Source organism: Nelumbo nucifera, chromosome 3, assembly GCF_055504915.1.
Source record: "Nelumbo nucifera cultivar China Antique chromosome 3, China Antique-T2T, whole genome shotgun sequence".
In the NCBI taxonomy this organism is placed as follows: Eukaryota; Viridiplantae; Streptophyta; class Magnoliopsida; order Proteales; family Nelumbonaceae; genus Nelumbo; species Nelumbo nucifera.
In genome coordinates, this window is record NC_142651.1 from 23,696,603 (window position 1) to 23,715,453 (window position 18,851).

At 46.0% G+C, this 18,851-nt stretch overlaps 1 protein-coding gene across 4 annotated transcripts in view; it reads left to right on the forward strand.

Moving 5' to 3' along the window:
- The window catches only part of LOC104602332 (small ribosomal subunit protein eS7), a 38,761-nt gene extending 20,884 nt beyond the window's left edge, over nt 1-17,877 (forward strand). For 2 of the 4 annotated variants that reach the window (XM_088900886.1, XM_088900887.1), the window contains 5 exons: nt 16,301-16,389; nt 16,495-16,568; nt 16,656-16,779; nt 17,289-17,471; nt 17,602-17,877. In XM_088900886.1, coding sequence (XP_088757012.1) covers nt 16,315-16,389; nt 16,495-16,568; nt 16,656-16,779; nt 17,289-17,471; nt 17,602-17,721 — 576 coding nt within the window. In that variant the 5' untranslated portion in view covers nt 16,301-16,314 and the 3' untranslated portion in view covers nt 17,722-17,877. Of the gene's footprint in view, nt 1-14,952; nt 15,108-16,300; nt 16,390-16,494; nt 16,569-16,655; nt 16,780-17,288; nt 17,472-17,601 lie in introns of those variants that run through there. The other 2 variants (XM_010265969.3, XM_019198738.2) reach the window with 2 other exon arrangements.
- Nucleotides 17,878-18,851: the final 974 nt, after the last annotated feature.

Genomic DNA, 18,851 nt, shown 5'->3' on the forward strand with positions numbered 1-18,851 from the left:
TCTATCCTGGAAAAGACAAAGAAGCCAATCCTATTGCTTTCTGCTTGAAAAATTCAAATATCGTCTTAGCAAGTGGAAGGAAAGCAGCCTTTCATATGCTAGTAAACAAACACTCATGTAGTCATCCCTATTTACTGCATGAGCATTGAAAATTTGCCTCAAACAACCCCCCCCCCCAAAGAAAAAAGACAACACAATGGGCATTAGTGACTTAATCCATCAAGAACTTCCAATATGAAACCAAAATATGATCCAACCCATCATTCTTGAATAAAAAGAACACATCTATCTCAAATGGTCATTCTGATAAATTTCTTTGGACTGGGTCAAAAAGTGAAGAATTTTCAACAAAGCAACTTGACAACTCGTTCTGGGACAATTTAAACTTCAGTCTCTTAGGTGATTGCATTAAATGGATAAAGTTCTCCTGGAAACTTAAACCCCCAAAAATTAAGTTGTTCCTATGAAGACTCATTAGAGATTTTGTTCTCTATAAGTCAGATTCTTTAAATAGATGTCTCCTTAACAATGTAACATGCTCCCTTTGTGATCAAGGCCCTGTTTGATGATTAAGTACTTGTTACTTGTTTCAACAACCCTTTAGGGTGTTTGGTGATCCACTTTTTCAAATCACTTATTATGTTTTTAAGTATTTATTGGGGTGGGAATGTTTAGTAAGCTACTTTCCCCATAAGTGTTTATATTTATTCAAATAACAATTTTAGCCATCACTTCTCTCATACATATATACAATACTTTTCAATAATAATAATAATAATAATAATAATAATAATATAAATAATAATTATAACTAATATTAACAACAACAACAATAATAATAATAATAACTAAAATTAACAACAACAACAATAATAATAATAAGACGATGAACAGGGGGAAGGTTGTCGTCGCTACAACTCCCCTATTCTCCCTTCGAGCGACAGAGAGCGTCGACAACCTCTCCTTAGTCTTTCTCTCTCTCTCCTTTTCTTCTTCTTCTCCTTTGTTTTTGTTCTTCTATAACCACTGGAACCACGAACAAGACACTGTTCATCTTCCTCTCCAAAAGAGAACCAGCGGCGACTGAATGTCTCTCTTTCGGTTCTTCGACAATTGAACGGCAGCAACGACTAGATCGAGCTCTGTTTCAGAGATCTGAGATTGAGCTATGAGTTCTGTTTCAGATATCTAACTTCAAAGCATCGAGGAAAGAGACCAAACGGCAGGTCCACCGGCCACAGTTCCTCACCGTTGATCGTCGCCAGTGGACCTGCAACTAGTGCGCCTGTTGATAGAGTTTGAGGATCGAATGAGTGGAGAAGGGGGAGGTATAACCTCATGGGGGTATTTAGTCATTATACAAATTTGTCAGGGACTGGTTCGTCCTAAGATTTTGGAGAAGTACTTAAAAAAAAAGCCAACTTGAAGTCACTTTTTCAAAGAATTACTTTTTCCACACTTTTTTACCAAACACCTATAAGTACTTAAAAACCACTTAATGTGTGGTCCTATGTCTTAAAAGAAATACTTATTAAAAGTGTTCTCAAACAGGGCCCAAGAAATAGAATATTCCCTTCATTTATTTCTTTGGTGTCTCTTAGCAAGAGCTATTCTCTTTGCTAGTCCTTGGTCGATAGTTGTTCCTCGTAATCTTTCATCCTTTCCTGAGGCCTTATCTTTCCTAATTCATAAATTCAATAATAAAATCCTTCTTAAGCAAGTCATGTCCTAGATAGCTACCTGGTATTTCATTTGGCAGCTAAGGAATGAAATGATATTCCATAATGTTGTTAATGATGCCTCATGGGTCCTTAGTCTAACTCAAATATACTCCCAAGCGTACATCAATACTGAAAATCAAATGAATCAAGACCTCTACTTCTCCTCTGGCTCTCATCGGGGGCAAAACACTAACCTCCCCACTAACAATAAAATTACTATAATCTATGATGGAGGCTTTAGTTAACTGAATCAATGATCTTATGGTTTATTTACCTTGGATAAAAATTCAAAGTTATTATGTGCCATTGGTAACAAAATCAATTTTGTTTATAGGCCTTGGAAGCTGAATGCAAATCAGTCCAAGAAAGTCTTCTTTTTGCAAAGACAATCGGTTGGCCTTTCCTTGACATCAACACAAATACAAAGTCCCTTGTGGAGGTTCTCAATGGTCATCTAAAGTTTTTTGATAACTCACTGACTCTCCTTTTGGAAAACATTAAGAACTTGTTCAAATTTTGTCTATAAAATATTTATTACAGGAACAGGGAACTTACTATGACCACCCCATCACGTGGCCCAATAGGCTAAAAGAACAGAAGTTTTTTGGTACTAGTAAAATATTCCCGACTGGATGAACTTATATTTCTCTGCTCTCGCTTAATATAAGTTTCTTATATATATATATATATAAAGCAAAAAGTGAAAACATCATTTCCACTTAAAGAATCATCAAAATGACATTTTCTCCGATTGTTCTTACAAAATTTGAGGCATTTAGTGTTGCTTTGAAGCAACTTGGAAATGCTCAACTAAATGAGAGAGAGACCTACATGGCATTGACAAGATGGAAATGACTTCGGTACCAAATACGTTCTAAGTAGGGTTGTCGATGGACCATGTATTGATCCAACCTGATCCAGTCCGATATGAGTCCACTACAAATGGACCAAGTCTGATGAAGGAAGATTTGGCCCGATCTCGTAACCACTCAACACGTGGCAAAGGCAACAGCTCGGTACAACAGCTCGCCAAGGCGTGAACTCCGAAAGGAGGAATCAGCGGTCCAAACTCCCTACAAAGAGCCCGAGCCTTACGAACACAAAGGGCAACAACCCGAACTGGCCTGCCCCATGGCAGTTCGGGCCACACCTCTATTCGAACTCAAGACTTCACCTCGCACACCACTCCAGCACTTCGCCTCCAAGACGCCGAATTAAACAAACCACGTCGTACCTGACACCAAAGGAGTCTGTATCCAGGAGCGGCGCACCTGACTGACTTGGGATCTGACGCTTGACAGCCGCACTTCAACGGCCACCTGCCACCGCCATCTCCAGTTACAAAGACGGCTTCGACAAAAAGAGTAGTGGCGGTTCTACCCCAGCAGAGGTGATGACACCCGAACTAGCAGAAGCACGGAGTAATCATACCCAACCTGACAGAAGCTTAGGAGTGAGTGCGCGAGGTGGTTATAAAAGGCTCTCTACCCCCTAAAAACAAGGTATGTGAACTTTGTGCCATCTGGTTTTATCTTGCCTTTGAGAGAATACTAACTTGAGCTTCGGAGCAATCTCACTGTGTTCCTCCCCGGAGACTCCCCACTTTCTTCTCTGTTTCAGGCCCCCTGTTGCTCCAGTCAGAGGCAATGTCGTTGACAGCTAGGACCGGTCGGATTGCGCACCTCGAAGTCATTGATCCTTAGTTTTATGACAAGTGTGTAATCGTGGGGGTAGTGGACCCCTCGCGCATCGTCTTCTGTGAAGAAGATCGGTTCTTCAGTCTCTGGCCTCTTTGGAAGGTTATGTTCTTCTCGGGCTGCTTCGCGAACTGACGTCCGGGCCGCTGCCGAAGTACACCCTACTACCACCGAACTTCCCATTATCACATGGATGGTTCCCCGAACTGGCCTCTCTTCCGGAGGCTATCGTTGTAACGGTTCAGCTGGCCTGCTGCTAGATGCGGGGGCATCCTTTTCGTGCTCCCCTTGCCGACCTGCCTTATTCTTATTATTATTATCATGCTGTACAAAATTTCTCAAGTATCCGCGACGGATGAGTCCCTCTATCTCGTCCCGGAGATTATTACACTGTTCGGTACTATGACCGTGATCTCTATGGAAACTACAGTACAAGTTTTTATTTCTCTCGTTTGGGTTTCCCTTTAGGCGAGGTGGCCATTTTACGTATGGGGCGTCTTTGATCGTCATCAAGATCTCGGTCCACCTCGTGTTTAACGGTGTGTAGTCCATCCAAACTGCTAAGGGAGCTCGGAACGGCTAGCTTGGCTTCGGCTCCCGTGCCAGTTTTTTCTTTTGTCGACTAGGTTGAAGGGCTCACCTTCCCTCTTTCTTTTCTCGATCCCGCTTTCGGTCCTTTAGTTGATCTCTTCCTCTGTTCTCATGAATTTATCTGTGAGCTTAAGGAATTCGGCCACGGTTGCGGGCTGGTTAGCTACCATGTGCCATTTGAACTCCTTGTGGGTTACTCCTCTCTTGGCCGCCGTGAGCTGCACCGCGGGGTCCAATCACGGTATCTGCAAGCACGCGTCATTGAATCGCTTGATGTAGCCCCGGATGGACTCTCCTTCCCTCTGGACTACTCCAAATATGCTCTCCTCGGTTCTAGGGCATCGCTTGCTGGTGACAAAGTGCGCGGTGAAGACCTGCACGAACTGGGTCCAACTTCTTATCGACCCGGGGGCCAGGTTCCTGTACCAAGTGCGGGCCACCCCCCTGAAAGTGGTGGTGAAGGCCACGCACATGCACGATTCACTGGCCCTAGGTAGGTGCATTTGGGACTGTAAAGCATCGACGTGGTCGTTGGGGTCGAAGGACCCGTCATACTTGTCCAAAGGCGAGGAGCTTGAAGTCCCTAGGCATGGGGACTGCAAGGAGTTATGATGCGAGGGGGGAAGGAACTAAGAGAATTGGGGCAACTTTTACCTCATCCGAGCTCGTCTCTTCTTTACCTCTGAGCTCAGGCAGGACACGAGTGGCAGTTCGGCAACTTCGTCGGCACCTTCGTTGCTGAGTGGGCCTGGTGCTGGCACTGCTGGCGCTGCTGGCCTGTGTTGCCGAGCTCGATGGGCCCGGGCTGTTGGTAGTCTGTCGGTAGGACGCTGAATTAATTCTCTGTTAGCGGGAGCTCAGACTTGGAGTGCCGAGATACTGACTTGGCGGGCGAGGTGCCCGACCCGCTGGCGAGCTGCGAGGCGGGGGTGATCTTTCTTTCCCCTCGGCCCGGGGATGAGGCCTGGCTCTTGTGGGGGTTCTGAGGTTGGGAGGCCTCTCCTTGGTGACGACGTCCACCCTGAGGGGAGGGCTTAACTGGCTTTGGAGCAGGGTGCCGAGGTGGAAGCAGTGGTTGGTTCAGAGGCAGTTGGGGAAACTGCTGCTGATAGTGATACTGAGAGGTTCGGTGGTAGCAGGGTGTACTTCGGCAGCGGCCCGGACATCAGTTCGCGAAGCAGCCCGAGAAGAACAAAACCCTCCAAAGAGGCTAAAGACTGAAGAACCGATCTTCTTCACGGAAGACGATGCGCGAGGGGTCCACTACCCCCACGATGATGCACTTGTCATAAAACTAAGGATCAGCGACTTTGAGGTCAGGCGCGTACTTGTGGATTCGAGCATCTCAGCAGACATCCTCTTCAAGTCGGCATTTGACCAGCTATAGTTGCAGAAAAACGAGCTGAAGCCCGCAAACACTCCTTTGGTGGGCTTTAGCGGAGAGGAAGTCAGGCCCCTCGGGAAAATAACAGTACCTGTGGAAGTCGGTACATGGCCTTGTGCGGTCAGACTCAACCACGATTTCCTGGTGGTCGCGACCCCCTCCCCATACAATGCCATAATTGGGCGGCCAATTACGCATATCCTACGGGCAGTGGTCTCCACCTACTATTTGGCAATGAAGTTCCCTACAGACTTCGGTGTGGGGGTGGCGCGGGGCGACCAGCTTGAGTCCCGCAAGTGTTATGTTGCCGCCCTAAAGGGAAAAACCAAGGCGGTCGACGACCTCGAACTAGAGCGGCCTACGGAGCAGGGTGAGGAGCGAGCTTCGCCCATAGAGGAAACGGTCGCAATTCCAACTTCGGCTATGGACCCGGCTCGAACACTACAGATCGGTGCTTTCGTCAAGGAACCTCTACGAACCGGACTAGTGAGTTTCTTACTTCAAAATTTAGATATTTTTGCATGGTCCACGGCCGATATGCCCGGTATTGACCCCAGCCTTATAACTCACAAACTTAATACTAACCCTGTAGTCAGACCCATTAGATAGAAGAAACGCAACTTAGCCCCAGAGCGCTGGAGGGCGGTCGACGAGGAGGTCGAAAAGCTCCTCGCCGCAGACTTCATAAGGGAAGTTCATTACCCGAGCTGGGTAGCCAACCCGGTGCTGGTGAAAAAGGAAAACAGCAAGTGGTCCATGTGCGTCAACTACACCGACCTGAACCGAGCTTGCCCGAAAGATTGCTTCCCCCTCCCCATAATTGACCGCCTAGTGGACGCGACCTCGGGACATGAGTTGCTAAGCTTCCTGGATGCCTACTCGGGCTACAACCAGATTAGGATGGACCAGTCCGATGAGGAAAAGACCAGCTTCATAACCGAGTTCGGCCTGTACTGCTACAAGGTCATGCCCTTCGGATTGAAGAATGCTGCGGCGACCTTCCAAAGACTTGTGAATAAGCTGTTTCGGCCCTTAATTGGCACGAAAATAGATTGTTATGTAGACGACATGGTCGTCAAGACGCAGTTTTCACAGGAATTAATACAAGACTTAGATTTTGTCTTCCAAATTCTGCGTCAATTTAGCATGAAACTGAACCCAAACAAGTGTGTCTTCGGTGTCACCTCGAGTAAATTCATAGGGTTCATCGTCAACCGGCGCGGTATTGAGGCCAACCCAGACAAGATAAAGGCCATCCTGGATATGAGACCACCTCGAAAAATAAAAGAGGTTTAGAGGCTAAACGGCTGCATAGCCGCTCTGAGCCGCTTCATGTCCAAATCGGCAGACCGCTGCCTGCCTTTCTTTAAAGCAATCAAAGGCAAAGGGTTCGAATGGACCCGAGACTGTCAGCTCGCGTTCGATGAGCTAAAAAACTACCTCGCTAGTGTGCCAATCTTAACCTGGCCCGAGGAGGGCGAGGTCTTGGAACTGTACCTCTTGGCAAGCGACGAGGTGGTCAGTTCGGTACTAATAAAAGAAGTAGATTGGGTCTAACGACCCATCTATTATGTTAGTAAAATTTTGCAGGGAGCAGAGACGAGGTACCCGCAAATAGAAAAGCTAGCATACGCACTGGTAGTTGCAGCTCGGAAACTTTGCCCATATTTCCAGGCTCACACTGTCATCGTCCTGACTGACAAACCTCTAAGGCAAGTCTTACTCAAGCCCGAGGTTTCCAGTCGGCTGACGAAGTGGGCCATTGAGCTCAGCGAGTACGACCTCTAGTATAAGCCACAAACTTTGCCCATATTTCAGCCTCGAAGTCCCTAGGCCGGTTGAGCCCGAGATCCCCAGTTCGGGTGAGCATGGAGCTCCCAAGCCGATAGAGTCTGAACCCCGTGAAGTAGCAGTCAGTGTGGCATCTCTCCTGGTTAGGACAAACGCGAACTGGGATAAGGAGCCCTGGATCCTTCATGTAGATGGCTCCTCGAACCAGCAGGGCAGCGGAGCTGGAATAGTGCTACGCGGCCCAGGTAGCACGAAATTGGAATACTACGCTTTGATTTCGCGGCATCCAACAATGAGGCGGAGTATGAGGCACTGACAGGCGGACTGAACCTAGCGCAAAAAGTAAGAGCAAAACACGTAGTTATCTGCAGCGATTCCCAGCTTGTGGTCAACCAGGTTATAGGCGAATACGAAGCACGCGAGCTGACTATGATCGCCTACTTGGCAAAAGTAAAGGAGGCTCTGCTCAACTTCCAGTCACACTTCATCAGGCAAATACCGAGGTCAAAGAACACTGAGGCCGACGCCCTATCCCGGTTAACCAACACGAGTCACAACACCATGAGAACCGTGTACATAGAGGACTTACCTCGGCCTAGCATTCTCGGTGGGGCAAAGGAGGTCGCTCCCGTCATTGAAGCAGAGCCGAGCTAGATCAACCCACTCGCGAGCTTCTTGCTAGATGGAACCCTCCCTGCGGACCGCAATGCAGCCAAGAGGGTGCAGCGCCAGGCTGCCAAATACATCATAATAGACGAACGGCTGTACCGACGGTCCTACACACTGCCCTACCTGCGTTGCTTGCGACCTACCGAAGCCGAGCTCGTACTCCGCAACACTCATGAAGGTCGTACTTCTTGCTAGATGGAACCCTCCATGCGGACCACAATGCAGCCAAGAGGGTGCAGTGTCAGGCTGCCAAATACGTCATAATAGACGAACGGCTGTACCGACGGTCCTACACGCTGCCCTACCTGCGTTGCTTGCGACCTACCGAAACCGAGCTCGTACTCCGCGACACTCATGAAGGTCTGTGCGGCGGACACTTGGGAGGCAGGGCCCTCACTCAAAAGGCACTTCGACAAGGGTACTACTGGCCAATGATGAAGGCAGAGGCCGTCGAGATTGTCCGAAAATGCAATAAGTGTCAGAAGCATGCCAATATCCATCATCAGTCTGCCGCCGACCTCAAGTACCTCATCAGTCCATGGCCCTTTGCGCAATGGGGCATCGACCTCTTGGGGCCATTCCCGCCAGCAACAAGTGGGAGGAAGTTCCTAGTGGTGGCGGTAGATTACTTCACAAAGTGGATAGATGCGGAACCTCTGGCAACAGTTACAGCCCGAAACATATAGAACTTCTTTTGGAAGAACATAGTATGTCGCTTCGGGTTACCTCGGGTACTGATCTCCGACAACGGCAAGCAGTTCGAGGATATCAAGTTCCAAGAATGGTGCCAAGATATGGGAATTCGTTAGAACTTCACATCGGTCGCACACCCGCAAGCAAACGGTCAAACAGAAGTAATGAACAGAGCCATCCTCCGCGGATTGAAAGCACGACTAGACTGAGCTAAAGGGTTGTGGGCGGACGAGCTACCGAGTGTTCTATGGGCTCACCGAACTACGGAAAAAACCGCTACGAGAGAGACCCCCTTTAACCTCACCTACGGCACTAAAGCGGTAATCCTAACGGAGATCGAAGTACCTACACTACGACTAGAAGCATATGACGATCAGACAAATGGAGACGAGTTACGTACCAACCTTGACCTACTGGACGAGGCGAGAGACCTCGCGTGCATCCGGACAACAGCTTACCAACAAAAAGTAGCTCGGTACTACAATGCCAGAGTAAAGAAGCGGAACTTCCACGTCGGCGACCTGGTTCTCCGTAATATCATGGCACCCGAACCCGGCGTAGGCAAACTTGAACCAAATTGGGAAGGGTCCTACAGAGTAAAGAGAACGCTCGGGGGGGCATACGAGCTCGAAACCTTAGATGGCAAACAAGTACCCCAAGCGTGGAACGTCGTCAACTTAAGGCAATACTACCTATAAACCACCAGGCGAAGTGGACAAAGTTAGGATGCCGAGCTAACAAAGAAACCTCGGCATAGGCAAGCAAAGGAAAAAAGTGCCAACCAAAGGCTCAGGCGAAGTGTTGACAACAAACTAATAGAGGCATCGATATCACAGAGGCTAAGTATCAAGACCAAAAACAGGCCACGCGAGTGCAATAACCCGGGCAAAAAACAGATCAGGCATATGGTCAGTTCGGAAAATACGGTCAGTTTGGGAGAAAGAGCAACCAACACTTAACCAAAAGAGTCATTCCATTTCAAAATAAGGGAGTGTACATTTTCAAAAAAAAAAGAGAAAATACATGTCGAGCTCACAGGCCCGGAGGTACTTCTTCATCATTAGAAGGCACTTCAACGACACCCGAAGGTCCTGCCTCGCCCTCAGAATCCGGCTCACCATCAGCGGCGTCGACCATCTCCTAAGTAATGCGTGAAGTGGATATCGCACTAATATCGAGCTCGGGGTACGAATTCTGGATCATCCACCGGCTTAATTTAAAGCCCTTTCTGTACGAGTCCACCATCAGGTCATCAAAGCGCGGCGATGCGATGTATTCATCGACGGCCTTCTTCTTGGCATCCTCAATGCCTTGAGAAAAAATCTGTGTCCTCTCCCTAATGTCCTCTTGAAGGTATTCAACCTGATGCTGCAAATCCAGCCTCAGGTCCGCCATATGCTTCACCACAACTCCCATGGCCTCGGCATCCCTCTGAGACCTCGCCTGCCTGGCCTGTGCAGCGCGAGCAGCCGCCTCAGCAGCTCGGGAAGTCACCTCGACAGCACGGAAAGCCTCTTCGGCAGCTCGCGCCTGCCTCGAGCTCCTTTCCACTTGGGCCGCCAAGGCATGGATAGAAGAATTCACCTACCAAATGGGAAAGAACAAAATGATCAAAAGAACGACAGCAAGAAGGATAAAAGCAAAGAGCCCGACAAGAAATCTAACTTACCACCATGGCATGAGTGGCAGCACGACAAGCTACCTGGTTCAAAGGAAGCTCGAACCATGCCACGACCTCCTCAGGATGGATGGCCTCCCTACTCTTCTGAAGAGCGTGGTTCGGCGACAACACGCTCTTGAACTCGCCTTGTGCTCCCGAGCCTGAGGGCCCAGCTCGCGTGTAAGCGGACTCGGAGTAAACGGGAGCCCCCGTGTAAGTAGCCTCGGCATAAGGGGCCCCTGCCGCTTCATGAACTGGAGGGGCCATCTCAGGCTCCCTGGGCGGATCCACTGACGGGTAGTCTAGTACCTCGGGCTCCGCATCTCGGGGCAGCTCGGCACGAGTTCGTTTGGCGACTCGCTTCCTCCTCTTCATGCCGTGAAACAGGTGCCCACCACGAGTTCTCTCCAAGTCCATCACACCTGCAAAATGAGCTCGGCATCAGAAAAGAAAAAAAAAAAAAAAAACGAAAGAATAGAGCAAAACAAAAGACAAACCTGAGTAAGGAACCTACCCGAACTCAGACCGGCCTCAATGAGCTTGGCCTCCAACAGATAATGATGGCATTTTAGCCCAAGCCGTGCCCATTGCCAGAGGCCCTTCACCGTCTCCTTATCAAGCGTAACACCGGCGTCAAGGGCGTCCATCCCCTACCTAGTTTGAAACGGCCACCCCAATACACTTCGCACCCCGAAGTAGTCCCGCTTCCACGCCGGGACCTTGTTGGGAAGTTCGTGTAAAAGCTTAAAACTCGGGCGAGGAGACAGGTAATACACCCGCCTACGCCCGGGAAGGGGACCCGCTTGCTTCTTAAGCATTAAAATGGAAGAGAAAATCTTCAGGTCTAAAGGCAAGCCCTGTTCGCAAAATAGGGAGATTGTCCTCACCAAGTTACAAATGGAGTTCGGGTGAACCTGGCCGACAGTAATGCCAAAGTGGTTCATGACCTTGACAAGGAGGGGGTGGAAAGGCAGGCACAACCCCGCAGCGAGCTGCTCCCGGAATATCACGATCTCATAAGGACCGTGTTCCCAAGGGAAACTGCCCGAAGGTATGAAGTAGGCGTACTCCCCAAGCAAGTTGAACTGGGTAATAAGGGATTGAAGCCCCTCAGGCGTCATGGTCGAGAGCCCAAATTTGTCTAACGTCCGACCTCGACGAGAGGTGGACGCCAAACTACCCCAGGCGACTCGGCCTACGGGTTCGAACTCTTCCTCGAGTTCTACCTCAGGTTCACTAGAACTGTCGAGGGATGCAACTCGGTTCGTAGAACCTGCGTCCGACCCCCTTGAACTGTCTGAGCTATCCGAGCTAGACATCGGAAGGAGAAGAAGGGTTCCAGGAAAGTACTCACCCGGAAAAAGGCTTGAACGGACTACGGGAACTTGAACGCGAGCTAAAAGCTTGAATGCGAACTAAAGGCTTGGACGCGAGCTGAAACTTGGATGCGAGCTCAAGAAGCAAAACGCAGAAGTGACAAAGCAACTGGGGTCCCCCGCTATTTATACCCATAGTAACCTAGAATCAACGGCTCAAATCAAAGCCAATCCAACGGCCCGCAGTTGCGCTGACCGCACGTCTCCAGAGACCGAGACGTGACTGGCCACACGTCTCTCGAAACTGAAAGCGCACGTCTCCTCACATTTAAGGCGGCAGCGGCGCGTTTTTAAATTTGAAAAGACGCCAGCTATCACGTCTCCCAACGGCGCGCTTTTTGAATTTTGAAATAAAGCGCGCGCTGTCACGTCTCCCAGCGGCGCACTTTTTGAATTTTGAAATAAGGTGTGCGCTGTCACGTCTGTCAGCATTTATAGGCAGATTGGCGCGTTTCCCGTCTTTTTGGCACTCGAGAAACCCGAAAGAATCCAGACGACGTGCACCTCGCGCTATCAGTCAACCAATTCGAAGTACGGGACAAATCCACCCGCCACCTCGCGAACTCCCCGCGCCAGGGCAAGACCCTTAGCACGAGGAGTGGGGGGCAATTGATGAAGGAAGATTTGCCCGACCTCGTAACCACTCAACACGTGGCAAAGGCAATAGCTCGCCAAGGCGCGAGCTCCGAAAGGAGGAACCAGCGGTCCGAACTCCCTACAAAGAGCCCGAACTCCCCATAAGGAGCCCGAGCTCTCCCTTAGGCCCCGAGCCTTACGTACACAAAGGGCAACAACCCGAACTGGCTTGCCCCATGGCAGTTCGGGCCACACCTCTATCCGAACTCAAGACTTCACCTCGCACACCACTCCAGCACTTCGCCTCCAGGACGCCGAACTAAACAAACCACGCCATACCTAACACCGAAGGAGTCCGTATCTAGGGGCGGCGCATTTGACTGACTTAGGATCTGACGCTTGACAGCCGCACTTCAACGGCCACCTGCCACCGCCATCTCCAGTTACAGAGACGGCTCCGACAAAAAGAGTAGTGGCGGTTCTGCCCCAGCAGAGGTGATGACACCCGAACTGGCAGAAGCACGGAAGTAATCATACCCGACCTGACAGAAGCTTAGGAGTGAGTGCGCGAGGTGGTTATAAAAGGCTCTCTACCCCCCAAGAACAAGGTATGTGAACTTTGCGCCATCTGGTTTTATCTTGCCTTTGAAAGAATACTAACTTGAGCTTTGGAGCAATCTCACCGGGTTCCTCCCCGGAGACTCCCCACTTTCTTCTCTGTTTCAGGCCCCCTGTTGCTCCAGTCAGAGGCAAGGACGTTGACAGCTAGGACCGGCCGAATTGCGCACCATCAAAGTCCAAACCAATTTGATAAATATTTTGGATTGGATTGGTCCAATTGAATGCCTTATTGGACCGTCCAACTTGTTCAAATTGGTTTTAATTTAGTTTGTCCAACCAAAACCTAGTCCATTGACACCCCTACTAATATCTTTTGTCAATGCACTAAATATTGGTCCAACTTGACCCAATCCGATATAAATGATAAATCCATTATAGGTGGAGTAGGTCTAATCCAATTCAATAAATACTTTGGACCATTAACTCTAGACTAGTCCAATATAAGTCCTATTAGACTTTCCAACCTATTCAAATTGGTTTTGATTTGAATAGGTCCAACCCAAACCCATTCCACTAACACCCCTATTTCTAAATCACTTTTATATGAAACCATACCTACACCATAGGATTCTTCAAACTCATTCAATTGAAAAATTTTCGAACCCATGCCTATGAACAATGAGAAAGTTGCCTCCCCTAGGTTAGGGTTTTAAGCTGTAATTAGACATGTTCATGTGATGGGTAACCCAATGGCCTAGCCTGGCCTGGCCCCTAGACGGGCTTGGACATGTATTTTAGCCCACAGGCTTGACCTCGGGCCTAAAAGCCCGGCTCAATTATTTTTCGGGCCGGGCTCGGGATTTGTCAAAAAAGTCTAGCCTGACTTTTTATATAATTATTTTTATAATTTCTAAACCCTAAGTCCCTAACCCGACTAACCCTTTCCCTGTTTTCATTGACCCACTTCTCAGTTCTCACTCTTAGAGTCTCAATCTATCTATAGCTCAATGAACCAACCGTTGCCACCAACGAACTAGCAATCTCCGGCAAGTCGATGTCGAGCATAAGCTAGCAATGGCAGGTGACAACCTTTTTTTTTTTACTTTACCTTCTCCAGCGAACTCAGGCACCAGTGCCACCAATGAACTAGCAATCTTCGGCAAGTCACTGTCGAGCATAAGCTAGCAGCAACAGGCTTCAGCAGTCTCGTTGTTTTTGTCATTCTTCGTCGGCAACAAACTAGGCTAGAAGTGGTGGCCGACGAGTGACCAAGTCTTCTCTCTCTCTCTGTTAGGTCGGGCTTCAGGCTCAGACTTGGGCTTCGGGCTTTTTATGAGGGTCGGGCTTAGGCCCAAGTTGTAGGCCTGTTGGTCGGGCCAAGCTCAGGCCTAAAAAAATTTTGTTAGTGAAGAGTGAAAGCCCAGTCCATGAACAGGTCTAGCTGCAATATAACAACTGGGAGTCAGTTGTGCATCGAACAACAAAGTATACATGGCTTCCACTTGGGCATAGAATTCACATATGTGCCCCACAAATGCCCCACAACATATCCCAACCATGTATTGGGAACATCTCCTACTGACAACTTCAAAAGATGTTCTCAATGCATGCTGAGATGTTGCATGTGGGCGTTTGTGGGGGGCAGATGTGATCCCCAGAGCACAATCTTAGCAATGAGTAATAACTTTACCATATATAGAACATTTCCAATAGCTCTGCTACACGGCTACCCACAAGAACCCTACCCATGCCTCACAACATTGAGAACATCTCCTATATTTGCATGTTATCATTCATGGGGAGATATTCTCAACGTACAACTGTGGTGTCATGTGGGAAGGTGTGGGTAGGAGATCTGAATTCCTGGAAGAGGAAAAAAAATAGGGTGTCAATGGAAAAAATGATATTAAAATGACATATTTGCCCTTATAGTATAGCCTTATATGATTCAAATCGAATCACTCATGGGCCATGCTTGGTCCTCAAGAGAAGACTGTCAGGTAATTGATTCATGGTCCTGGTCCGCGATCCAGGCCATGTGGAATTTTTAAAAGGCGAGACTGGGCTGCATATAGAGGGTTGTGGGCTGGATCTGGGTTATATGTCCAGCCCATAAGCACACTTTCACCTTTAATGGGTCTAAATGTCTAATCACCCGGATACGATTATTTTCGGTCCGAAGAGGAACCCGACTAAATATTACCGACGGCTCAGATTTGATATATCCAAACAACTTACTTAATCTGCACCGTCTAGAGTTTAGGGCAAGCACCGCTGTCGTCCTTCTCATACTTTTAAAACCCTTCGTTCTACCAAATAGAGGTTTCTCCGACGTGCGGGACTGAAGCGAGGGCTTTCCTCTTGGTTAGTGATTCCCGCGGTAGTGAGGTATGATGGTAAATCAATGGCTTCTGTCTAGGGTTTACCAGTTGTTTAGAGCTTGTTCGTATAGATATCTCTAGGTTGTTAACTCGGATTTGATTTTTCTTTTCCTTTCTAATGGTAATCCTTCTTTTAATCCTTCTCTCGAGAAGAGTCTGTTAGGGTTTTAAATTCTTGGACTGCAACTAGATTTCCCCCCATCTTTTTGTATCTGCTTTTGTTTTCTTAATTGATCAAAATCAAGACATTGCCTGGCTTGCAGATTTGGTGTTTTTGTTTGATGATCTGTTTTTGAGATCCACGTAGGAAGAGGGTTAATAGATTCTGGTGGACATTGTTTGGTTGTTAGCGTGTGGTTTACGATTTTAGATTGATAAAACCTAGAATTTGAGTTGAACCATTTCTTTTGCATTGTATTCGAATCACTTTCTTCACTGCGAACTCATTATCATTCAATTCGTTAAGACTGGAGAATGGTTATTTGGCTATTTGCCAGAACTTATGTGGATATCTTAGGAATTAGGATGAGGTGATTATTTGTTTGGAGGAATGAAGTAGTACATGTAAATTGGTAGAATGATGTTAGTAATGTTAGTTTAAACCCTTCAGATATGCCTTTAAGGCTTCAATAGTGAGCAAATATGATTTATGCTGGTTTACTTCCAGCTTGGTGACAGAAAAGTTTAGGGGTGACAGAAAAGTTTTATCCATTTAGGCTCAGTTTGAAAGGAGTACAAATGCAAATATGTAGGGTGCAAGATCTTATATTTTGTATGTATTTGCACTGTACGTATTTATTTGCATTTGTACTCTTTCCAAACTGAGCCTAGAAACATAAAGTATAATGCAACTATTTGTCGACAACTGGGCATAAATGGAGGACACCTAGACTTTATAAGCAAGCTTTCCTTGAATATGAGATCTTTGTCGTGCCAATTCGATTATTTGCACATACAACCCTTCAATCGTGGCTTTATTTATGATTTGACAAATCATGACTAAATGTTTTGTTTATAGAGCTAGCAAAATCACTTGGTGGAACAAAGATGTGAAGAAGAAATGATGGAATTGTACAGAAACTATGTTCCTTGTCTGTATATGTTTGTTATGATGCTTCACATCCATAGATAAAGGATTTAGTTGAAAATGTATTTATGTTATTGTTATTCTCTTTTCTAATCTAACCTTTGTCATGGCAGCCAGCTCCGTCAAGATGTATACCGCAAGGAGGAAAATCCAGAAAGACAAGGAAGCAGAACCAACCGAGTTTGAGGAGTCAGTTGCACAGGTTAATATTATCACTGTTATTCCTGTTACTTTTAGATGTTCATTTATTTAACATTTAACACTATGCGGACACAACATTGGGATTCTGGTTATCTTGTGTATGCAGTCTCTGTTTGATTTGGAAAATACCAATCAGGAACTTAAAAGTGACTTGAAGGATATTTACATCAATTCTGCAGTGTAAGGGCAGCCTTATGGTTCATTACTATAAACTTTCACCTTTGGTCTGCCATGGATCTTGACCTTTTTCGTTTTCCAATACTGCAGTCAAATTGATGTTTCTGGGAACAGGAAGGCTGTTGTTATCCATGTTCCTTACCGACTGAGGAAAGCTTTCCGCAAAATTCATGTCAGGCTTGTAAGGGAGCTGGAGAAGAAGTTTAGTGGAAAGGTAATTCAAAGGCTTTGTTTTGCCTCTCAAAAATGTGATGACCTTTCTGTAACATTGAAACTAATGGGAAATGACATCTTGGTGGTATCTGTATTCTTGCCGATCCTGCTAAACCATTTTAAAGAAGGTTCTAGTTCTCTTCATTTCCAGAGCTTCTATATTCTGGTGACTCTTCTCTTAGTTTAGAAAAATTGGTGTCTATTTATTTCCTATAAAAAAAGATGTCTATTTATGTTCGATGGCAAGAGGAGTGTGCATCTCTAATTATCATTGTCTACAAATTTCCCTATTCTTGCATTCAATCGATCATTGCCATGTTTCTATTATGGTGACCCTTCTCACTCTTTATTCTAGCTGGTGTTTGAGTTGTGGTCTTGAGTAAGTTGCTTGGAGACTACGTGCTTTCTTCAAACAGTCTGTTGTAGCTTTTTTTTTTATTTCTTTTCAATGTTGAAGTTGAGATACTACCACCCATCCTTTATAAACTCAAAGGGCATAATTGTCTGTAGGATGTAATCCTCATTGCAACCAGAAGGATATTGAGGCCACCAAAGAAGGGCTCTGCGGTTCAACGGCCCCGTAGCCGCACACTCACTGCTGTGCATGATGCCATGCTGGAGGATATCGTATATCCTGCTGAGATTGTTGGGAAGCGCATTAGATACCGGATTGATGGATCCAAAATTATAAAGGTAAAAGACAGATCTTGCATCCAGATGGGAAAGGATTATTTCCCACCCGTGTTCTCATTTTTTTCTCAACTTGTATATTTTTTCTTGGGTCTTGTTCCAACTTCTTGTGGGCGTTTTATTTTTCTTTTAGATTTTCCTGGATCCAAAGGAGCGGAACAACACAGAATACAAGCTCGAGACTTTTGCAGCGATTTACAGGAAGCTTTCAGGGAAAGATGTTGTATTTGAATACCCTATAACTGAGGCATAGAAATCCTGATACGATGTAATGGAGATCAGTCTTTTTGTTATGTTGCTATTAAGTTTTTACCATAATTGGTACTATTTAAAATTTTGACTCTGATTTTATGGAACAAGTTCGTTGATGGGTTTAGGTTGCAATTGACAAAGCTGTTTTCTTCTCTTATGGGATGTGTTGAGAATTGCTCGAAAGAGCAATGTTTGTGAAATCTTTTTAATACCATGATTTTAGACTTGGAAGGACATGAGGCTAGGATGAGTGGAGGTTTAGTTTAGCCGTTTAGGGCCTCAAATGGATGTGGGTGGTCATGTATGTATTTTGTGATGGTTTACCTGTTTTGATCTGGAACTAGAAGGAAAATCTAACTAACCATCTCTTCAACCATTCATTAAAATTCAAGGCATTTTGCACGGCAAATTATTTTTCTTTGGCTCAGTTTGGAAGGAGTACGAATGCAAATTTGTACAGTACAAGTTTGCACTATACAAATTTGCCTTTGTACTCCTTCCAAGCTGAGCCTTAGCAATATTATCACTATGGCTACTTGTCTCATGAGAATTGAGAAGTGGCCCTGGTTCCTTATTGACGACAGGAATGGTTAGGTATTATGCTCCATCTTTCTTTTTAAATTAGTCCATTTTTACCATGACTCTTCGGTCTGCCCTCCAAATTGCAATTTCTTCTTGCGGACGTTGAGCGTTTATACAACATTGTTTGAATCTGAGGTAGTAAAAATTAATTTGATGTAATTGTATGGAAAAAAAAGATATACCTGGGTTAAGGCAGAGATAAGTTAAGTATCTCAAATAATCTATACAGGTCTGAATTGATTTAGAAGAATTAGGAAGAACCAAAACCAACCCAGTTGTTAATCGAAATAAAGTTATTGAACCAAAACCAACATAATCGATTCAGTCAAATTATAGTCCGATATGAGATCTCCGAGAAAATCCTATCCGATATGAGATCTCCGAGAAGATCCTATCCCATATGTATTATATATTTATAAATATAAATATATATAATACATATATATGTTATTTATTTATATATAAATAAATTTTTATAAATTTGTTTTATTATTTATTTTTTATAAAACATGTATATATGATGAAAATAATTAAAAAGTACTTGTATTT